Below are 22,905 nucleotides of genomic sequence, written 5' to 3'. Positions count from 1 at the left end.
ATTCAATGACTCAAGCATGTCTACAATATGTTGTCTCAAACTAGATTTTGAAACAGCCATTATTTTGGTTCTTAAGAAGCTTGAATGTTTTGTCATCTGCTACGTCACTAATTAAGTAGGCAGAAATCAGAAATCTCAACCTCTTCATGTCTCCATATAAGATGTGACGTCTTCTATTCCCCATATGCATATGCAAAAGCTGGAACAAAAGATCTAAAATGTTGCTTTGAATGCATATTGGCCCGAATAACCAATCAAACTGGAGCAAAGGAACAAAGACTCATCACAAAGTGCCTTTTCAGAGCCCAGTTAGACTGACAGATGTGAGTGGCACTTCAATAATGACTGCAATTAACAATAATCATGTCAAAACCATTTCTGAAGCCCATTATTATCTTGCTCTCAAAACCCTGCCCAAAAATACTATCATTTATTACTGACCCAGAAAGGTGGGAGAGAGAAAGTAGATGAGAGAGAAATGGAGTTAGAGAGAGCAAGAGAGAGAGAGAGAGAGAGACACTCAACCAAACTATCCACAAACCACTGCACCTTCAATTCTGAAAGACATCTCATCATTCACATTACCTTTGCATTTGGTTATAAAGTGGCTGAAAATCAAATTAGGTAAATAAGGCAGAGCGTTCAATCAATACAGACAGCTCACACACTAAAGCTCATACATCATTGATTTCATCTGAATGGCTTTGAAAGCTCCTCTGAAGAGCGTCTGTGTCCTTTTCCCTTCACGTTGTGTTTGTTTTATCTGATGAGCAGTAGATGATGAATACGCTGATAAAAGAGAGCTGTGCGAAACATCATTTCTCATTTGCAGTGTATGACTGACATCTGTCAAATGTTTCAAACTGTTCACTTTCCTTCTAAATCTGGAAACCTGCTCAGGTCACATTTCACCCTAAAATCAAGCTACATTTTAAATCATGAAAACAAAGCCTGATTTTTAGGTCAACCCACGCAATTCTCACTACCATAAATCTGATGAGGATTTTATTGGGAGTTTTTTGTTTGTTTGCTTGTTTGTTTGTTTTTTAATAGACAAGAAAGAAAAATAAACAAGAGACAAAGATAGCACAATGAAAGCAGTAAATTCATTTAGGAAAATATTAATTTAAGAAAATAATAATTAAAAAAATGTTCGAGCTAATATTGTACATAATGATTTATATAATAGTTTGTATTAAATTAAAATGATTTATTATATATTAAATGATTATATAACAGTTTAACAATTAATAAATGTTTCTGAATTAAAGGCATCTTTCAATGCTTACATGCATACATAAATATTTGTTTTGTTTTTTTCCATGAACAAAAATAATGGTGGTTTCAGACCAGGGTTGGAAAAACATTCCACCAAAATGAATAAAAATGACCAAAAATCCAAAATCTTTACCACAGGTCTTTGCTGAGCAATGATTATTTGCGATTAATCGCATCCAAAATAAAAGTTTTTGTGTACATGATATATATTTGTGTACTGTATTTATTATGTATATATGAATATGTTACGTTTATATATTAAATATATTTATATAATATAAATTATATGAATATAAATATATACATGTAAATATTTTCAAAATATATATATATTTATATGTGTGTCTTTACATAGCACACACACATATATTATATAAACAAAAACTTTTCTTTTCGATGCGATTTATTCGCGATTAATCGTTACCCAGCACTAATATATATATATATATATATATATATACAGATATATATACAGATATATATATACAGTATACATGTATATATAATGGAACTGAATGAATTTGCATATTCATATGCTATGGTACTTTCAAAGAATACAATAGTACACGCTGAAAAAATCTTTATAATGCCGCAGTTGCATCTCTGAAGACATTGTGGTACTAAGCATTTCTGATGCTAAAAACACATGAAGAGCACTGGGCTGAAATATGAATCATCTGAGCAACATTCAAACGCATCCATCTCCCAGTTTTCATATTTGCTGTGGTCTGTGGTGCAGTGCCATGTCTCTCGGTGAGCTGATGGCTCACACGCACGGCACAGATGGGAGAGGCAGGCTGTGGGCGTCAGGAGTCCAGTAGATCTGCTCAGACTCACATGCACCCTAATAAAGCTCCACACATGCAGGACAGCAGCAGCTCCACCAGCCCTGATGGCTAAGGTGACTCTCTGGGTTTTGATTTGAGGAGCTGTATGCGCATGGCGCGTGAGGTTAGGACCATTTGCATGTGACAGGTTCATGAGGGGGAAACGGTTGGCCGCAAAAAGCGTGCATTATCGCATCGCTCTGCATCAATTAAACGTCAATCACTCCCTGCTGGAAAGGTGCGGCGAAAGTATGTTGAGTGTGTGTATGCGCATCAGAACCTCATTTAAAAGAGTCATAATAGCTGCTCTTTTTGATCCAATCGGTCTTGTTTGAATTGTAAGAGTGTGGGCTGGTGTGGGTGGGTCGCACATGCTCTCAGAAAGCTTTAGTAATGCTTTAAAAACTAAAAAATTAACAATGCACTAAAACAGTCTTGAAACTCAAAAGCTACTGCGGGAACAGCTACTCAAAAGCATACATGAACGCGGATTTTGTTATGACGATCTGTCATTTGGTTTTGCTTTAGATGGTCGGTACTTCAAACCAATTGCATTTCACTGCAGCTCTAAGTGGCTCTTTCTGTTCCATGTAGGCTGAAATGGAGCACAAAAGCCAGCTTACATAATTTAAATTCAGTGGTGCATCTCTCCTAAAGTGTATGTTTGGTACAATATATCAGATATCTTGAAAAATTCAAGCTAAACTGAACTTAATATAGAGAAAGAGAGAGAGAGAGAGAGAGAGAGGGAGAGATAAAAAGCTAATAAAAATGACAAAAAGAATTGCTACAACTTTAAATAAAATTAAAATGGATAACAAAAATAAAATATTAAAATTAAACTTCAAACATCAATAAAAAAAAAAATAAAAACAAAAACAAAAATATACTTGAAAAATCATTCCAAAAAAAAATTAAATGGCTTTAGTTTCATAATATCATTTAAATCATCTTTCAGTGTTCAAAACGTTACATTTAAAACATTACTTTTTAATAAATAAAAATATATAGGCCTATTTCAACATTTATTTAATTTATTTATTTATTTATATATTTTTAGTTTTGGTTTCAGTTTTAGTTTTAGTTAATAGCACATGTCCAAACATGTCTTCAGTGTGATTTACTACAAAATTTGCACATAAACACCATTTTGCATCATGTTTTCTGTTGGCTTCACAAAAGCTTCAGTATAAAGTGATCTTCGCAGCATCTTAAATGATCTGAAATGCAATCGCTATTACGAGTTTAGTACTATGATGGCTTTGTAGAGCTGGTGCCAATAAAAATAACAATTTCAAGAAGCCTTAAAATAAAAGCATTGTTTCTTCCTTTGGATTACGCTGTTGTTGTTTTGGCAGGAGATCATGTTTATGACATGGGAAATGTGAGAGAAATTTGGTAGTCACATGAGTGAATCTCAACTGGTGGGTTGCGAGGTCTGCTCTGAAAGCAGACAAACAATGCTGAATGCAATTAATGAAATGCTGCTAACCATATAATCATGTGCAGTTAGGATGGAACAATAAATAGGTATTAGAAAAACGTTTCCCATTTCTTTTGTTGTTAACATCAAATGGTGCAATCAGAAAATATTTAGCACAAATTCATGTGACATCTTCCAGAAGCATCCAAATGAGACAGATGCGTGACATGCCCTCATCCTCACAAACAAACAAAAGTATTTTTGTCTTGTTTTGTTTTTTCCCCAAGTAAAAATATCTAAACATTCTAGATACATTTAATTGAGGATCAAAATTACTTTACTTACTAAGTCTTGTTTTCTGAAAAATAAATAAATCCAAAAATGATGTGAGTTTAAGATTAAAACAAGTCAAAACATCTGCCAAGGTCAGAAAAATCAACTTAATTCAGAGGGAAAAAGCACTTTTCTGTGTTCACAGGTAAATCACACTCAAAATGTCTATTGTCTTATTCATATTCAAATATTACCGTGTAAAAACAAACACAAATACACACACACACAAAAATTGAGTATATGAGTAAATCACTTTCTGCAGCTGTTTGTGCATTTACAAAATATATATTTTCATATTCATTCCTATTCAGTTATAAACATGTCAGTTTTTGTTAGGCCTGTGCAGTTCATGGTTCATGGTGATTTTAATTGTACAATAATCTGCTGTGTTAGGTTGCCACATAATGTCTAATGAAAAATATTAACAAATCTGATATATACATCAATGTGCATGAAAGTCTGGAAGAGAGTGATAAAGTGAAGGAGAAATAGATCAAAATAGAGTGACAAATGGCTTGGATGTGCCTTTTTTAGAATTCTATTAATAAAAGCATCAAATACGTTTTAGCGAAAAACACTGGCAAACCATTTCCAATATCAGAGACTATCAATTATAGCATTGCTATAATTATAACATTGCAATTCCTACTCAGAATCTGATTGTAACTGTAACAAAAAAAAAAAAAAAAAAATTCAAGTAACTCTAGATTTTTCTTGCTCCATTTGCAAGGCAATTAATTTTTGTTGTTTTTTACTTTTTTTTTTACTTTTTTTTCTTCAACCTCACTTTTTTGCTCTATTTATGTAACTTTTTTGATAAAGAAAATGATTTTTGCAGTACAATGCAACCCACCGTGAGCGTCTCGGTAGTAGGCATGCGTCACGCTCCTGAATCGCTCCTGTCCTGCCGTATCCCAGATCTACAGAGCAAGAGGAGACACAAACATTACCTGCTTCATTCATATATTCATCACACACACACACACTATAAAATCGGGTTTCACTCTTCACTATAAAAGCACTTGAAGTGAAGCAGAGGAGCACAAGCTTTAATTAGCCGATGTGGTAATGGCGTGAGGTGGAGGACAAGAATGTGGATTTATGGGTGAGGTCGAGACCTATTACACCATCCACGTCCTGATAAGAGCACCTGTCACACACATGCAGAGACCTGTCGGCCAGGGTCATGTTCACACAGATGAAACTGAGCGAGAAGACATGAATGCTGATGAGCAGAACAACCTGACTTTAACAAAGACTGGGAGATAATGTGCACACACACACACACACACACACACACACACACATACAAATAGGCATTAAAAAAGCATCAAAAATGTCTCCAAGTCATTTGAAAACATGCAATAGTTTTGTCTGACAAACAGATTCATTACTCTGTGATTTATAATATGCACATACAGTACATTAATTTTAATTTTTAAAGGAATGGATTATCTGAAAATTAACATTTGCTGAAAATGTGCTGACTCTCAGGCTATCCCAGATGTAGGTGAGTTTGTTTTTTCATCAGATTTGGAGAAATGTAGAAATGTCAGAATGAGAGTTCAAACAGCTGATAAAAACTTCACAGTAGTCCACACCACTCCAGTCTATCAATTAACGTCTTGAGAAGCCAAAAACTATGTGTTTGTAATAAACAAATCCATCATTAAGATTAACTTCAAACCATTGCTTCCGGCTAAAACATGATTCCATAATCTATAACAATGCTTCCTCCAGTGAAAAAGTCCATCTCCTGTTGTCTCTCACATCAAAATTCACACACATAATTGCCTAAAGCTGTTTTGGCTTGTAAATGGTGCTTGATCTGTGCAGATTTCTCACCTGATTTAGACCAGACAACTTTATCTCCATAGGAAGCATTATTACTGAGGAGGATTTTAAAAATGGCCATTGAAACGAAACCGCCTTGCTGTCAGTCACTGAAGTGCCATGGAGTGCAAGAGCCAATCTTCAGTTCTCATTCTGCTAGATCTATCTGTCACATTCAACAATGTTAATCATCAAATCCTTCTGTTCACCCTCTAATCGATGGGCTTCACTGGAACAGCACTCCACTGGTTTGAGTCTTACCTCACAGGTCCTTCAGGGTAGCTTGAGGAGGAGAGGTATCCAAATCACATCAACTGGTCACTGGGATTCCTCAGGGATCAGTTCTTGGACCCCTTCTCTTCTCTATATACACTAAATCATTGGGATGCATCATTCAGGAACATGGTTTCTCCTACCACTGCTATATGCTGATAATACACAGCTCTACCTTTATTTCAATTCAGATGACATTACCTGCTCGGATCTCAGACTGCCTGACGGACGTCTCAGCAAGGATGAAAGAAGAACACCTGCAGCTCGACCTGGCAAAGACAGAGCTTCTCATCTTTACAGCACCAGTTTACCATCCAACTGGGATTATCAACACTGAGTTCAGCCAGGAATCTTGGGATGATCCTTGATGATCAGCTGACCTTTGAAGATCATGTTGCAAAAACAGCTTCTTGACCAGGCCTTTGTCATTTCTAGGCTGGGCTATAGCAATGCTTTTCTGGCTGGACTTCCAACATGTGCAATCAGACCTCAACAAATGATTCAGAATGCAGCAGCACATCTTGTTTTTAATGTGCCCAAGAGGGACCATGTCACACTGCTTCTCATTTCTCTGCACTGGCATCCAGTCACGGCTCCCATCAAGTTCAAGTCACTGGTGCTTGCCTACAGAACTGCCATAGGCTGCGCACCCCCTACCTACACTCTCTCCTATGCATCGACATCCCCTCCAGAAGCCTGCAGTTAGTAAACGAGTATCGACTCTGTGGTCCTATTGCAGAGAGGCACAAAATCACTCTCAAGGATGTTTTCTTTCACTGTATCCTGTTGGTGGAATTACCTAACTCCATCCGGACAGCCAAATCCCTCAAAATCTTTAATAAACTTGTTAGAAGAAGCAGTCGAGCAAAAGAAGAGGACAGCAGTTTGTAAGTGTTTTGTTTTCTGCTCTCATTAGATTTTAGTGCGGTTGTCGTTGCTAGGAAAAAATATTTTATACTGTGTTTTCGCATTTGTTCTTGTGCATATTCCTTGACTTTCCAGTTTCGGTTTGCTAAGTAGTAAGGCATGGCCAGATGACTTCAATAACGAGTAATCAGGCGAGTATAAAATTGGTTAGTTCACCGCGGCAGCCCTCGTGTGAAGCATCCTCGAGTGAAGACCGACGGGTGTAAAGACCATCGACTTAACCTGCAAGTCTCCATCGAGCAAGGACAACGACAAGGCACTTGAGTATTGCTTTTCTCCCCTTTCTTTACTTTTTGTCCAGCTTGTTCTCATATACTTGTTTAGACAATTGTACTCACTATGTGCGTTGGAGGCAGGCCAATCCTAATAATCTACGGCCTGTCCCTATATCCTTTACTACTTTACTCTCAATTCCATTTGGTCTCTGGAACTGCCAGCCTGCTGTAAACAAAGCAGAATTTATTTCTTCTATTGCTACTCATTCCGGTCTCAACCTCATGGCCCCAACTGAGACTTGGATCAAACCCGAGGACACTGACACTCCTGCAACCCTCTCCACTAATTTAACTTTTTTCCACACCCCTCACACGATTGGGAGGGGTGAAGGTACTGGTCTAATTATCTCAAATGAATGGAAATTTGATCTTCTACTATTCTATTACAGGCAACAGTTCGTTTGAATCACATGCAATTACTATTACCCACCCTGTTAAAATCCACTTTGTGGTTGTTTATCGTCCCCCTGGGTCCAACTGGGTAACTTCTTGGAGGAGATGGATGTGTTACTATCAAACTTTTCTGAGGATGGTACTCCTCTGGTACTGCTCTGTGACTTCAACATCTACCTAGAAAAACCCCAGGCTGCTGACTTCAACACTCTGCTCGCATCATTTGATCTCAAACGAGTGTCTACTACGGCTACTCACAAGTCAGGTAACCAACTGAACCTCATCTACACACGCTATTGCTCCCCTGACAACACTTTAGTTGCTCCATTACACACCTCAGACCACTTCTTTATTACTTCTAACCTCACACTAACTCCTGACATAGCACACACTCCTCTGCAGGTCACCTTTTGGAGTAACCTACGTTCACTCTCTCCCTCTCGCCTATCCTCTACGGCAGTGGTCGGGAACAGGCGGCCCACAGCCAGATTATTTTGTTAGCGGCTGGTTCTGAAACATATCCGTCATGACAGCAACAGTTACTCACAATCACAATCAGAGTATGTGAGCGGAGAGTGGAGTGGTGTGATTTTGACTGGAGCGAGGAGCATTTTTTAAAAGTCGGAGCATCTTGTTTTCACTCACTCTAAGAGCACTCCACCACTGCTCTGCCACAAGTACAATTCATGTCAACAGCCCATAATATAACTGCATACTTAGCAAGAATTCACACGTTAAACATATTTAGCTAGCTTGATAGAGAAGGATCACTCAAAGGCTATGATCACGGCAATGGACATGAGCGGGAAGTTATAGTTCTCAAGGAATTTGTTTGTTACTTCTAGATATATATAGTTTCAGCTGAAAGCCTGATTCAAACAAGTATTTCAACACTTATTCACACGCAGTTGCTCTCTCAATAATGCATTCAAACAAATGTAATACATCACTACTTCATCTGTATTCGGTTTCGAATGAGCAGAAATCTGTAAGAAAAGCATTGATCCGTAGGTAAAATAACTGACAAAAATTTACTGTTGTTTTCATCTCAAACAAAATTTGCACCACAAAAAGCAGCAATTATTATTGCTGACAGCCAAGTTATTAGCTTGTCATAGGAACAAGTTTTCACACTAGTGAAACTCTCCTTTTATTTTATTTTATTTTTTAATATGCGTTATGAACAGAACTGAACTATTTCAAACATACTGAAATACTTTAGGACATGGAGCAAAGGCGGAGCGGTGTTTCTGATATCAGTGAGCGAGGACTGGAGCGGGAGCGGGAAATGGTGAACCCCGAGCGGAGCTGGAGCGGAGGGGAAATTGTTGACGCTCCACTCCACTCCACTCACAACAAATATGGCTTTTTGTTAATGACTACAGGATTTAACACAGAGTAACAGCTCACTACCAGTTACAAAGGACACTGTAACAGTCTGTCACAGGCAATTCCAGTTGCATATTTCATCAATAAATTATTAAATAAATTAATGAAATTATCCTTTGACTATGTTCTGGCCTGCCATCTAGTAGCAATTTTTTTTTTGGTCCGATGCCAAACTTACTTGCTGACCCCTGCTCTATGGTTTCATCCTCACTTCCTTCACCCTCTCAGTTTTCAGCATTGGACACAAACAGTACTACTGACACTCTCTGCTCCACTCTAACATCTTGCTTTTGCCCCCTTTCATCCAGACCAGCACGTACTACCCCCTCTGCCCCCTGGCTGTCCGATGTTCTCTGTGAACATCGATCTAGACTCAGGGCTACAGAGAGGAAATGGTGCAAATTAAAAAACTTGACTGACCTTAGTGTGTATCAGTCACTCCTCTCTTCCTTCTCTGCAAATGTCTCCACTGCTAAAACGACATACTACCAATGCAAAATTAACAACTGTTCTGATTCTTGCACACTTTAAAAAACTTTCTCTTCTCTTCTCTGTCCTCCTCCCCCTCCTCCTTCATCAACTCTTACAGCTGATGACTTTGCAATATTCTTCATAAATAAAACAAGAAACATCAATGACCAATTCTCCACACCACAAACCGATGAAAAAATCATAACGACAAATATACACTCTCTCTCCTCCTTCTTTCCACTCTCTGAGCTGGACGTTTCCAAACTTATCCATTTCCAATCATCCTAGTACCTGTCCACTTGATCCTATCCCCACTTACATACTTCAGGCCATTTCTTCTTCAGTCATACCTGCGCTTACTCACATAATCAACACCTCTCTTCACTCTAGTACATTTCCCACAGCATTTAAGCAGGCTCATGTAAGCCCACTGCTTAAGAAACCCTTTCTAAATCCAGCACTTTTAGAAAACTACAGACCGGCATCCCTTCTTCCGTTCACTGCAAAGACACTTGAGTGAGTTGTCTTCAACCAATTCTCTATGTTCCTTCCACAGAACAACCTCCTGGATAACAACTGGTTTGGCTTCAAAAGCGGCCACTCAGCCCTGAGACTGGCAAGAGCAGCTTTCAAATCCTCTGTACACATCTTGCTAGATCTATCTGCTGCTTTTGACACAGTTAACCACCAGATCCTCCTGCCCACCATCATAAAGATCTCAGGAACCGCACTCCAATGGTTCATGTCTTACCTTTCAGGTAGGTCTTTAAGGAAGGGTCTTGGAGGGTAGAGGTTTCTTAATCACAACTTCTTGCTACTGGGGTTCCTCAAGGCTCAGTGCTTGGACCTCTTCTCTTCTCTAACTACATGTCATCATTAGGATCTGTCATTCAGAAGCATGGCTTTTCTTATCACTGCTATGCTGATGACACTCAACTCTACTTCTCATTCCAACCAGATGATCCGACAGTAGCGGTTTGCATTGCAGCCTGTCTGAGAGACATTTCTAGCTGAATGAAGGACCATTACCTTCAACTCAACCTTGCTAAGACAGAACTGCTTGTCGTCTCAGCCAACCAAGCACTTAGCATAAGTGCTTGCAAGATTAGACCCTTCCTATCAGAGCAAGTTGCACAACTCCTTGTCCAAGCTCTTGTTCTCTCCAGACCGGACTATTGTAAAGCTCTCTTGGTGAGCCTTAATTCCCACATGTACTATAAAGCCTAGGCAACTCATCCAGAAAGCAGCAGTGAGAGTGGTCTTTAACGTGCCAAAAAAAACCACGTTACACCTCTTTTCATCAGTTTACACTGACTACCAGTAGATGCTCGCATTAAATTCAAGGTACTGATGTTTGCATACAAGACAACAACTGGTGCTGCACCAATATACCTAAACTCACTAGTTCAAACTTATGTGCCCTCCAGAAGCTTGCGTTCTGCAAGTGAACAACGCCTTGTGGTGCCATCCCAAAGAAGCACAAAATCACTATCACGGACCTTTTCCTGGACGGTGTCGGCTGATGGAATGACCTCCAGATCTCAATTAGAACTGCTGAATCTTTGGCCATTTTCAAAAACCGTCTAGACACATCTTTTTCGCCAGCACCTGACGAACTAATACTAGCACTTACCTATTTTATTCTATTCTATTCTATTCTATTCTATTCTATTCTATTCTATTCAAAAAACCTAGCTATGTGTACTGTGCTAGACTAACTGAGACTTGTCACAGCACTTGCATACTGTTGCTCTCTCTTACTTCTTATATCTCCCATCATTCTCCTCATTTGTAAGTTGCTTTGGATAAAAGCATCTGCTAAATAATTAAATGTAAATGTAAACAATTGAAAACTCATCTGAGCATCTAACTACCCTTCATAAAATAAATAAAAATAAATTCTATGCTTTTACTTTTTCTATTCACTTTACTTTTCTATCCCTTCCTGTCCTAGCTTTTACCATTTCATAAAATTTCTTATGATCATCTTTAGATAAAAGCATCTGCCAAATGAATACTGTAAATGGAAATATTAATGGATTATGGATTATGGACTCCTATTTTAGTTAAAGTCTTGATGGATTTGTTTCTTGCAAACACAGCTTTTGACTTCTAAAGCATTAACAATTAACTCTCATTCTGACGGCACCCATTCACTGCAAAGGATCCATTGCTGAGCAAGTGATGGAATACATTTCTCCAAATCTGATGAAGAAACAAACCCATCTACATCTTGGATGGCCCGAGGGTGAGCACATAATAGTTCATTAATAATAGTTCACTAAAAATACCTCATTAATGGCATGACTGTGAAAACCCTCTTTTGGAATCTATATTTTTAATAGTACAACACTAGCAACCCAAAGGTCATGGGTTTGAAAAATCCAAAAAACTGATTTATGATTAATGCCTTGAATGCAATGTAAATCACTTCCAATAAAACTGTCTGACAAATGCATAAATTTAAATGTAAATTTTTTGCATTTTAAATAATTAAAAATAACAACACAATGGTGAGTCTCTGAAGCCAATATGAAGTGTGAACTTATGAATAAAAATGAGTAATTGATTTTTTAAATCGGATGCCAGCTCTAAGCTTCTGCGTCTCAGAAATCCAAACTTGTCAAGACATTAAACTAAGATACTATATTCCAAAGTTTATGTTTTAAACATTTTGAGAAAGATAAACATGCTTTTGTGTCTCAAACTCAAGCACGTTGCACACAATAAGAGCAATTTCTAAAACAAACAGAGCCACCAAAGAAAAAGAACAAACTGTTTTACATCTGATTCAAACAGAATCTCTTTTCTCAGCTTTTTTTTTTACATAAATTAAATTAAAGTATTTTGGGGTGAACTAATACTTTAAAAATGAGATACATGCACAGCCTCAGTAATGAAGCCCAATCCTGATGTGTGAAAACACGGATTCACAACGTAAGCATGTGGGAAGATTAGTTTCACTTTGAGATGTTTGCACATTTGACCTGACACAGCGTTCTTTAATAATCCCTATCAACATTAATTCACCTATCAACCGCTCACCCTGTTCAACGGTCCACAATAATTACAGTGACGACCTTAAAAACTATCTACTGTAATACTATTCTATGATTATGTGTGCAGGTGAGTGGGTTATGAAGCTGTCTGTCTGGTTAAATCAAACACGCAGTCGAATCTGTGTGTTTCCATTCACTAAGTGCGAGGCATGTGGCTAATGGAGCGTTAAAGATTAATGACAGCCTCGTTAAACTCTCATTAGAGCTGATACTGGAGATGTGCGTTCATTGTTTACGTAGTCAATATTAGCCAGAGGGAGCGAAGCAACATGGGAACATCCAAATGTATCACCTTAGTATTTAAAACAGCACAGATAATTGGAGTTGCTTTGAAATTAGGTAATTAAATCATCTAATTACTCAAGAGTTTATTGAGATGATACACAGATGATATCAAATTTAAAAGCATGTTATATTAAAAGTATGAGCATTAGTAACTGATTTCATTCGTAATATTCATAGTACTTTACAAAAAGTTAAAATGGTACATGAGCGTTATTATGGATTATGGACTTGTATTTTAGTTAAAAACGTCTTAATGATGGATTTGTTTCTTACAAACATGCAGCTTTTGGCTTCTAAAGATTGACTGGAGTGCTGTGGATTACTTGTGGATTATTGTGATGTTTTTTTATCAGCTGTTTGGACTCTCATTCTGACGGCACCCATTCACTGCTGAGCATCCATTAGTGATGCAATGCTACATTTCTCCAAATCTGATGAAGAAATAAACTCATCTACATCTTGCATGGCCTGAAGGTGATGACTTTTTTGGCAGATGTTCATTTTTAGGTGAACTATTCCTTTAAGCTATCATTAAAAAGTTGCATGCAGAAAATGATGCTCACCTGTAGTTTAACTCTCACACCATCAATGTTCAGCACCTTATTCTGCAATGAAAGATAAGAGAAAAGAAAGATCAGTCTTGCAAGTCATGGATTTGAACAGCTCCCTGCTGATGTCTCATTACCGTTTAACTTTGGGTCACTGAGCACAAGCAGTCCTACTTTCCTGGAAAGCACCGCAGATCCATCACGCTTTGAAGGTGAGATGTCAGCAGAGAGTGTGGCGCTTCCGACTTTGAACTTTTATTAAATCTCCAGAGATGCTACTGCCATGTTACACAGCTCTGTTCGGCTTCAATATGAAAGTCCAAAAATAGGTCTTTACTTCTGTGAGCACTGAGCAGTATATATGAGTGTTCATTTAAAAATAAATGAATATTTTTACTGTTTACTTTACATTCTCTGACAGATTTTCCCATGCGTGCACACTGCAAAAGTCTCAACTGATCGATCATGAAATTCGGTGGCATTTATTTTAACGATTAGTTTATCCATGAGTTGTTGCATCGTTAAAGAGCACTAACAGAAACCTATGGATCTTTCTAGCAACAAAACCTGTGGAAAAATGCCACCATGATGGGCATAATTTCCTCCTGGCAAGCTTTAATTGAGTAAAGGTCTGTTTATAGGCCTTCTGGGAGCTGATCTTAATCTAAGCGGATGCACATCCTAATGAGTGTGAATACTACATGCTCTCATTAAACCATTACTGTCACACCTAATGATGAGTGAGAAAAAGAACAGCAGCATGTTTAAACACACGAAGAGTTGTTTGCTGTCAGCAGTTTACTGACTCATTTAGATCAAGGCTAATAAAGTCAGGTCTGTTTTATTTCCCTTTTGTATGTACTGTTTCTTCCTCTGTTGTAGCTGTAGAGCACGACAGGTTTTTCTGCTTGAGTAGTGCTAAAACCATTAAAAACAATAGCTAACAACTGCGCTGTCATCTTCAGGCATATCTTGACATTAAACCGCCGCACTCTCAGTGCTGAGCACACACTCAATTGCAAGGTGTGACACTTTCCTAAAAAAGCTGTGTTTTGGTCTTTCTCTGCTGAAGCAGCGGGCCGTCAGGACTCGGGTCACTACAGCTGTCATTGCATCAGAATATGACGGTAGTTGCTGGTGATGCATCATAATAAACCTGCTGTCACACCGAGCAGCAGAAACTTGCATCACACACGGAGAAAGTTTAATTCAGGAACAAACCAGCACAACATGACAGATGTGAGAAGCAATACGCCACACATTACAAGTGATTTAACGTGGTTAAGAGAGGAGGCACTACGCAAAACTGTAGTAACAGTATAAAAAAAATGCATCTAAAAGTATGATTTACATCATTTATTAAGACAAAACAATATGTTTTTATGTTATTTCCAAAACCAATAAAATTACATTAGCCTACAATTTTGTCTTAATAAAGTACATATATACTATTTTGTCTAAATTAGTTTTAATGAATATATAGTATTTTTCCTCAGGGTTATTATAGTATAGTTAACTAAAACTAAAACTATAATAATATTTTTGTTACTTTTAAATCAAATAAATCTTAACTGAAATAAAATTAAATAAAATATTAAAAAAAAAAGACTTATTTTATTTCAGATATTTTCCAAGGCAACATTTCTCATTTTCATTTAGTTTAACTTGCTGTACTAAAATAACTTAAATATAGCGAAATAAAAATAAATAATTAAAATGAAAAAGCACAAGGTCATTCCTAAAACATTAACTAAAATTAACATGAAATAAAAAAATATAAAAATTTTATTAAAAACATAAAAAACAATACTATCACAGTAATACTAAAATAATGCTATTTTGCGTATAATTTTGTCTAAATAAATGATAAAACTAAATAATGAATATATATCATTTATTTAGAAAAAAAATGGTAAGCAAAGAGAAACGCAGCTCAGGTTCAAGTATACATCAAACTAACCCCCATATAAATGATTAATCTCACTGAATTATATTCAATAGTCCATTATCCGCAGCACAATAATGTTCATCTTTCGAAAGGTGATAAAATCCATTAAATGAAGAAGGTCTTGATAATATATTTAAATGCCCCACATATAATGATAATGATTCTGTTAAGGGTATCCCAGTCAAAAAAACTCAAAAACTTCAGTGATTCACTCATGGATTAAAAGCTTTATATAATCAGTAATGCCAAGTGACCTTACACTGCAGAAAATATCCCAGTCAAAAAAACTCAAAAACTTCAGTTCAGCTACAGCTTTACATTTTTATGTATATTTAAATTGGCCGTAATTTCAACTCCTATATTAAAGTTCACTTAAAAACAAAGTTAAACATGTTTAAATTATTTTGAGGTAACGTAATAAGATACGTAGCCAAGACTTTTATCATTTTTTTAATTCTTATCATATGGTTGTACACTGTTTTTAAAAGTTGCAAGCAAAACAAAGATTACTATATTTTACAACAAAATATTATTTCAGTTGTTCAAAATTCTTTGTAATTGTTTCTACAACCTTTTTTTAGTCATTTCAACTCATTTTTTTTCAATTAATTTTAATTATATGAAACAGACTTTAAAAATAGTGCTGAATCTCACATAACTTTTTGTTGTATGTTTTGTTTTTGTTTAGAGTATGTTTTACAAATAAAAAAACTTTTTCACTTTTTGCAAATGTTTAAGTGAATTAAACTGGTTGTGCACTATACATACATTCATATATATATATATATATATATATATATATATATATATATATATATATATTATATATATATATATATATATATATATATATATATATATATATATATATATATACATACATTCTTTTTTTTCTTTTTTTCTTTTTGAAGTAGCAAAGATTATTGGATTATGTTTTACAATAAAATACCATTTCAATTTTTCTATTTTATGTTTAGATCAGTTTCTTAGCAAATGTTTGTGAAAAATGTTTATACAGCAAAGCCATTTCAACATAATTATATTAAAGTCTTCTATGAAACTGGGTTAAATCTTGTATAACTTAAAAAATTCTGAAATTATTTTGAGTTCAAGTAATGGAAAAGCATATGTTGCCAGGACTTTTCTTCTGATATTTTGTGTGCACAATGTCCAGGATGATGCTGACTTTCCTGCTGGAGCACAGATGAGACGCTGAGGATGAGCATCACACGTCACTCTGACATTACAGCTGCAGGAGACAGAGAGCAGCTCAACACTCTCCTGATTTAATTACCATCAGACACCTGGGCTTCCCAGCGGCAGACACACACATATACACAACTTATGCAGCTCCGCTTCAGCCTGTCATAGATTTCAGAAACACTAGCCCTCATACGCACATATTTCACTGTATCTTATACAGTAAGGTCTGTGCAAGGATTCTTTTCTCATAATTTGACTCTTGTGTGCAGCAGTGTAATATGAGTCTCACTCAGATACTATTACAGTTTTTATTTACATTTTGAATTAGTTTTCATTTTAATTTTAGTTTAAGTTATTGATTGTGATCAAAGTATTTTTTTAGACGTCTTTACAAGTATTATTTTTTATTTTATTTTTCAATTGTAGTAATTTTAGTATAAGTTAACTGAAATTAAAAAATATTACCTTGCCAACTAGCTGAAAGTTTTTTTTTTTTTTTTTTTATTGCAGCAGTTCTATTTTAGTATTGTTAATATACTATTATAATTACAAATATTTTAAATTAGTTTCTATTTGATATTTTCTGTTTTTATTTTGATTTTATTTCAGGTTTATTTATTCTGTTGTGCTTTTGGCATTTTTATTAAAATTATATAAAAATTATAAAAAAAATTATTTTAAATATTTCTATAGTTTTTAGATTTATTTATTTAAATTAAACTAAATGAAAATGAAAAAATAAATGTCCATGCCAATTAGTTGAAATAAAATAAGTTTAATATATTTTAAAATAATGTTTTTAATATTTTATTCCATTATAATTAACATTTAAGTAGTAATAAAACTGTTTTATGGTTTAGTTGCCTATAATAACCCTGTCTTACGTCTCTCTGTCTCTCTTGAGCAGGTTTAAAGCTCCTCTTTGAATGAAGTGGTAATGAGTCTCAAACTCTGAAAGCTTCTCTTCTCTCATGCAACAATCACAGCAGTTTTTCAGCATTTTTGGCCTTTCTTCTTTCAGGTTTTTCCTGTGTCTCATTATTAGTCCTGCCTTTAGTTTATTTAAACTCGAAGACAAGTAAATTTGCTGAAGCCCTATCACTCTCATTCTTTTTCCATCTGTTTTGGGGAAACTATTAGGGCTGGAATGTAAATATTTAATATTCACAACAATTTGCTGGTAATACATATTTAAGCAACATCATGAATATCGCGATGCATGTAATGTGCTTTTCATTTGCCGATTAAATTTCCATAAGAGCATGTCATTACACTAGTTTTGAGACTCATAAGCGTGTGATCGCATTTTAATGGTATTCATTTTAATAGTGTCTCGGGTTTAAAACAGTTAAAGTTTATTGGTAAGAAAATTAGCTCAGTTCATTTGAATCACTCAAAATAATGTATGGGTTCAGTAAGATTTTTTAATCTTTAGTTAGGTTTTTAAAGTCTCATATATTTACCAAGGCTGCATTTATTTGATAAAATATTTTTACAATTATTTTATTAAAATTATTCAATACTGTGAAATACTTTTCCAGTTCAAATGTTTTCTATTTGAATAAATTGTACTTTTTTTTTCTGTAATGGCAAATCAGAATTTTCAGAGGCTATTATTCCAGTCATCAGTCTTCTTTTTTAGTGTGTTTATTTATTTATTTATTTTAATCTATTTGCATCATCTGTGCATGAAAAATAAATACACTGTGTGACTCGTCAATCTTTTATTTGACTCTGTGAGCATTAATGGGTTAAGCGCTTTGTTACAGTTTTTCTTAAGTCTTCGGCATCTCCTGGTCATCTGTTGAGTACCATTCGTTTGGCAGAGTCTAAACGAGAGGACGGGTCTGTGATCTGAGCTTCACCCAAGATGCTTCAAAGCTCAGCCTGAGAAGATGAACAGATGCCTGATTGACACAGACTCACTGACGCAGACAAACACAGCTAGAGGGACAATCTTACACACAGCTTTTATATACAGTAGGTATAATATATACATTTCCATAAAAAAAAAAAAGATCTTCAGATGTTTCACTAAATTATTTGTCTGTAATTCCAACAGCAATATTTTAGTACAATTAAGATGCTAATAATATTTTTAGATTCTTAGATTATATATATATATATATCAGATATTTAAAAATATATATATATCTACAAAATTTTATAACTACATAAATACATACAATGTCACTATTTATTAAAGACACTCTGATTAAAGCTGATTGAAAAATATTCTTATTAAAAAGTATTAATTCATACATTTTACTGAAAATATCAGGGAAGTTTAACTTTGTGATTTCCAGGCATATAATGAATTATTATTCTTTTTTTAAATCATGTAAAATACTGATAAATGTCATATGGGGTCAATAATAATTTAAAATGTATAATAATTTATAATAATATGTAAATTATAATATGACATTCTTTTTCAAATATATCTAATTTAGTTGAATATCTTTTTCATTAAACATATTTTTAAAGTAATTTATTTACACACACACAAACAAACAAATAAAAAAAACTATTAATAAAAAAAGTATTAAAAATAAACACAATACATTAAAAATAATAGTTTGGAATTGTTGCATTTAAATTAGGAATATACATACAAACTTAAAATAGTAATTAAAACGTATGTTTTTTGTGTTAATGAACAAAAGTAAATTACTGCCAGCACAAAAAAAAATAATAATAATAGTGCGGTCAAGTTGTTTGGCTGACAGGTGTGTGTGGTAAACTCTCATAATCAGCCCTAACGACCTGCTGCGTTCGGACGCTGACAGGTGCTTATTAATATTCATCACCAGCAAATGCAAAAAGATGCAAAAGCTGCTGGGCAGGGCCAGCTGTCACTCAAACTCTCAAAACCTGACAAAGCAACTGCTCATGAATATTCATCCGCACTCGTCTGCAAAAAACTCCAGAAGAGCTGAGTGAACGCATCCACCACATATTTCCTGGTTTCCTGCTTTACGTGCAATTAAAATAAGAATTCATTTAGCCGCTGAATGTATTAAGGATACATTGTGAACCTCTGAACGTATCTGTTGCTGTGCCGTTTGCTTAATCGTGCACAAAATAGTGTAATTGACCTTTTCAGCAGACCTTGAATGATTGATGAAATGACGCGCCTGACACTTTGCCGATAAACAAGCATGAGGCTCACTGCTAGTCTGTGCATTTACATCCACATCGCTCTTAAAGCATAAGCAGGGCTCAATAATAAGGATATCATATCGATGCGTTGAAAATTACAAATGTACCAGTGATATTTTGAATTAATTAGCTATTTTATTGTGAATTTATAGTTGTTTTGAAGTGGCATTACAGCTATATAATTTCTAAGTATTATTTGTAAACTTAACATTCATTAAAAAAAAAAACTACATTGTAAAAAATTTCATATTTTAAAAAATATTTTAAATGAAAAAGGTTTCTAGTATTTTTTCTTCATATTTTTAACCCCAATTAGCTATAATAATTACATGCATTTTTATAAAATATGTATATAAATATGTAGTGTATAAAAATAATAATATGTTAATAATTTTGTATGTCATACATTTATAAAATATAAATTTCAATCACACTCAGATAAAACTGTTAATAACTGTTCTACACACTTTTCAGTGTAAAATTACTGGATAATTATAACAGTCTAAAGTATTAAAATATTTTAAATACAAATCAATTAAAAATTATTAATTAAAACAAACTAAACAAATAAAATAAAAATATACATTAAATAAACATAATAAATTAATTTTTTTGTGTGTATGTTTGTGTGTGTGGGGGGGGGTAATACTTGCAAATGAGAATAATTCTTGCAAAATATGAAATCCTAAAATATGAGAATAATTCTTGCAAAATATGAAATCCTAAAATAGGACACTGTCTTTTTAAACGTATATTCAGCCCAATCTATAATACTAGATTTTCCAGAAGGCAGAGCACTGAAGTGAAGCATGCATTGATTACACTTTCTCATTAGCCTCAACAACACTGGAAGCATTTCTCGTTAACGGACAGAAAATTAACTCATTAGAGTTGGTCGTGGGGTAAGTCGCACCTTTGAGTAATTAACCATTTCCCTTAAATAATAATTAAATATATATATATATATGTGTGTGTGTGTGTGTGTGTGTGTGTATCAAGGCAAATATTCACTGTATTCGTCCCTGTCTATGAAACAGGAAGAGCGAGTTACAAACACGCGCCAATAATTAACTCTCATGGCATTTGTGAGTTAATGGATTGACATGAATTAAAGAATTTGCAGTCAGCTTATTCTGCTATAGCTGAGTGTGAAACATTCTCTGTTCCTTGGTGTTTTATCATATAGACTCCAGTTTGAAAGATTTCATACAACAAGCCAGACAACACAGATAATAAACATGTGCATGTTAAATGACAATCCTCCCATGTTTAACATGTTGCTGTCACATTTTAGCATGTTATTATCAAGATTACACATATTGTTGGCATGTTTTAACATGTTACATTACTTAACATGTTGCTAGAATGATTTAAAATGATAGCTTGTTTTAACATGTTTAGTTGTTGCTAACTTGATTTAGCCGTTGCTGTCATGTTATAACGTTGTTAACACATTTCAGCATTTTGCAAGCATGGTTTAGCATTGTTAGCCTTTAGCCATTATTAGTTGTTTGCTAGCATTATTAAGCATGTTGCTAGCATGATTTAACATGATAACGTTATAACATGTTGCTAGCATTATTTATCATGTTGCCAGCATGATTCAACACATTAGCATGTTTTAACATGTAGCTAGCTTGAATTAGTATGTTGCTAGCATGTTTTAACATGTTGCTAAAAGATTTTAGCATTTTGCGAGCATGATTTGGCACATTGTTAGCATGTTTTAACATGTTGCTAGCATGATACAGTCTGTTTATTCTGCTAAGTTAAGTGTGAAATTAACTTTTTTTATCATACAGCGTTCAATATGAAAGCCACAAGACACAGACAAACAAATGCATGATAATTCGACCTATGTTTTAACATGTTGCTAACATTATAGCATGTTGCTGGCATGTTTTTGCATGATTTAGCACGTTGTTAGCATGTTTTAACATGTTGCTAGCATGATTAAAGAGTTTGCAGTCAGTTTATTCTGCTAAGCTGGGTGTGAAATATACTATGTTTGTTTGTGTTTCATTAAGAGATCCAAGAGAAAACATAAAATCTGAAAGTAGGCTACAACAATCTTAAAAACACACATAAACACAATTTAACGTCGACTTCCATCGGTATGTGTTGTTTTAAAGTTGCAACAAATTTTAGCATGTTGCTAGCATGATATACAGCATTGTTTGCATGTTTTAACATGTTGCTAGCATTATTTAACACGATAGCATGTTTTAACAGGATGCTAGCATGATTAAACAATCTGCAGTCAGTTTATTCTGCTAAACTGTGTGAACTCTGTTTGATTTTTATTGAGTCCAGTCAGAAAAATGTTGTACAACAAGCCAAAAAACACAGATAAACACATGCATGTTAATGACAATCTGACCTACTTCCATCAGCATACAAACACTTATACTGAACTAACCAGTCAGCATTAAATTGGTGGGCTTATTTTGCAGCAAAGGATATTTTATTCTGACTTTCCATCTCCAAATCACCAATCTGTCTGAATCGCTAGAGATGTTATCAGAGCTGTTTGAAAGCAGCTGCAGGCTCACTAATCTGTCATCTTTCTCTGTGTTAAGGTAAATCGAGAGACCCTGACAATGAATGCGAGTCCTTGACTGAAACAGAGGTAGAGTCTTCTGTGTGAATCTCTCACACTTCTGCAGTAGTAATCTGTAAGGAATCAATGCACTCAACAATTCGAAGGAAAATTAGGAATGCACCAATGTATCGGCCAATAAAAGCAATTATCTGCACTATCGGATTGTTTCAAAACAGTCAATAATCAGGACTGATTATATCTTATCAATTACAGAGGTGGATAAACATGTCAGACTGAAACTCATGAGTGAATGTCTCTTGTGTACAACCTAGTACTGTCAAAGTTAAAGGGGTCATATGATGCTGCTAAAAAGAACATTATTTTGTGTATTTGGTGTAAAGAAAAGTGTTAATGTGGTTTAAGGTTAAAAAAACACATTATTTTCCACATACTGTACATTATAGTTTCTCCTCTATGCCCCACCTTCTGAAACACATCGATTTCTAGAAAGCTCATTGGTCTGAAAAGCGAGGTGTCCTCTGATTGGCCAGCTATCCGGTGCATTGTGATTGGCCGAATCCCTCAAGCGAGGGACGGAAATGTTATGCCCCTTAACATACTATGATACCCTGTCCGGCCGGAGCGACGAGACATAAACATTAAACCCATTATAAACGTGATATAAACATGATTTCTAATCGTGTCTTCTTTTGGAAGGAAAAAACAAAGTCGTTTC

General features: G+C 34.9%; 1 protein-coding gene across 1 annotated transcript in view; it reads right to left on the bottom strand.

Moving 5' to 3' along the window:
* Positions 1-22,905, bottom strand: part of LOC109061517 (ras-related protein Rab-26) — a 74,163-nt gene that overhangs the window by 31,282 nt on the left and 19,976 nt on the right. Inside the window, exons 3-4 of the mRNA XM_042734922.1 lie at positions 13,330-13,371; positions 4,715-4,781 (exon numbers count right to left, since the gene is read on the bottom strand). Coding sequence (XP_042590856.1) covers positions 4,715-4,781; positions 13,330-13,371 — 109 coding nt within the window. The remainder of the gene's footprint in view (positions 1-4,714; positions 4,782-13,329; positions 13,372-22,905) is intronic.

Source organism: Cyprinus carpio, chromosome B12 (genome assembly GCF_018340385.1).
Source record: "Cyprinus carpio isolate SPL01 chromosome B12, ASM1834038v1, whole genome shotgun sequence".
Lineage (NCBI taxonomy): Eukaryota > Metazoa > Chordata > Actinopteri > Cypriniformes > Cyprinidae > Cyprinus > Cyprinus carpio.
The sequence above is the reverse complement of the archived record's forward strand: the minus strand, read 5'-3'. Positions and strand labels throughout refer to the sequence as shown.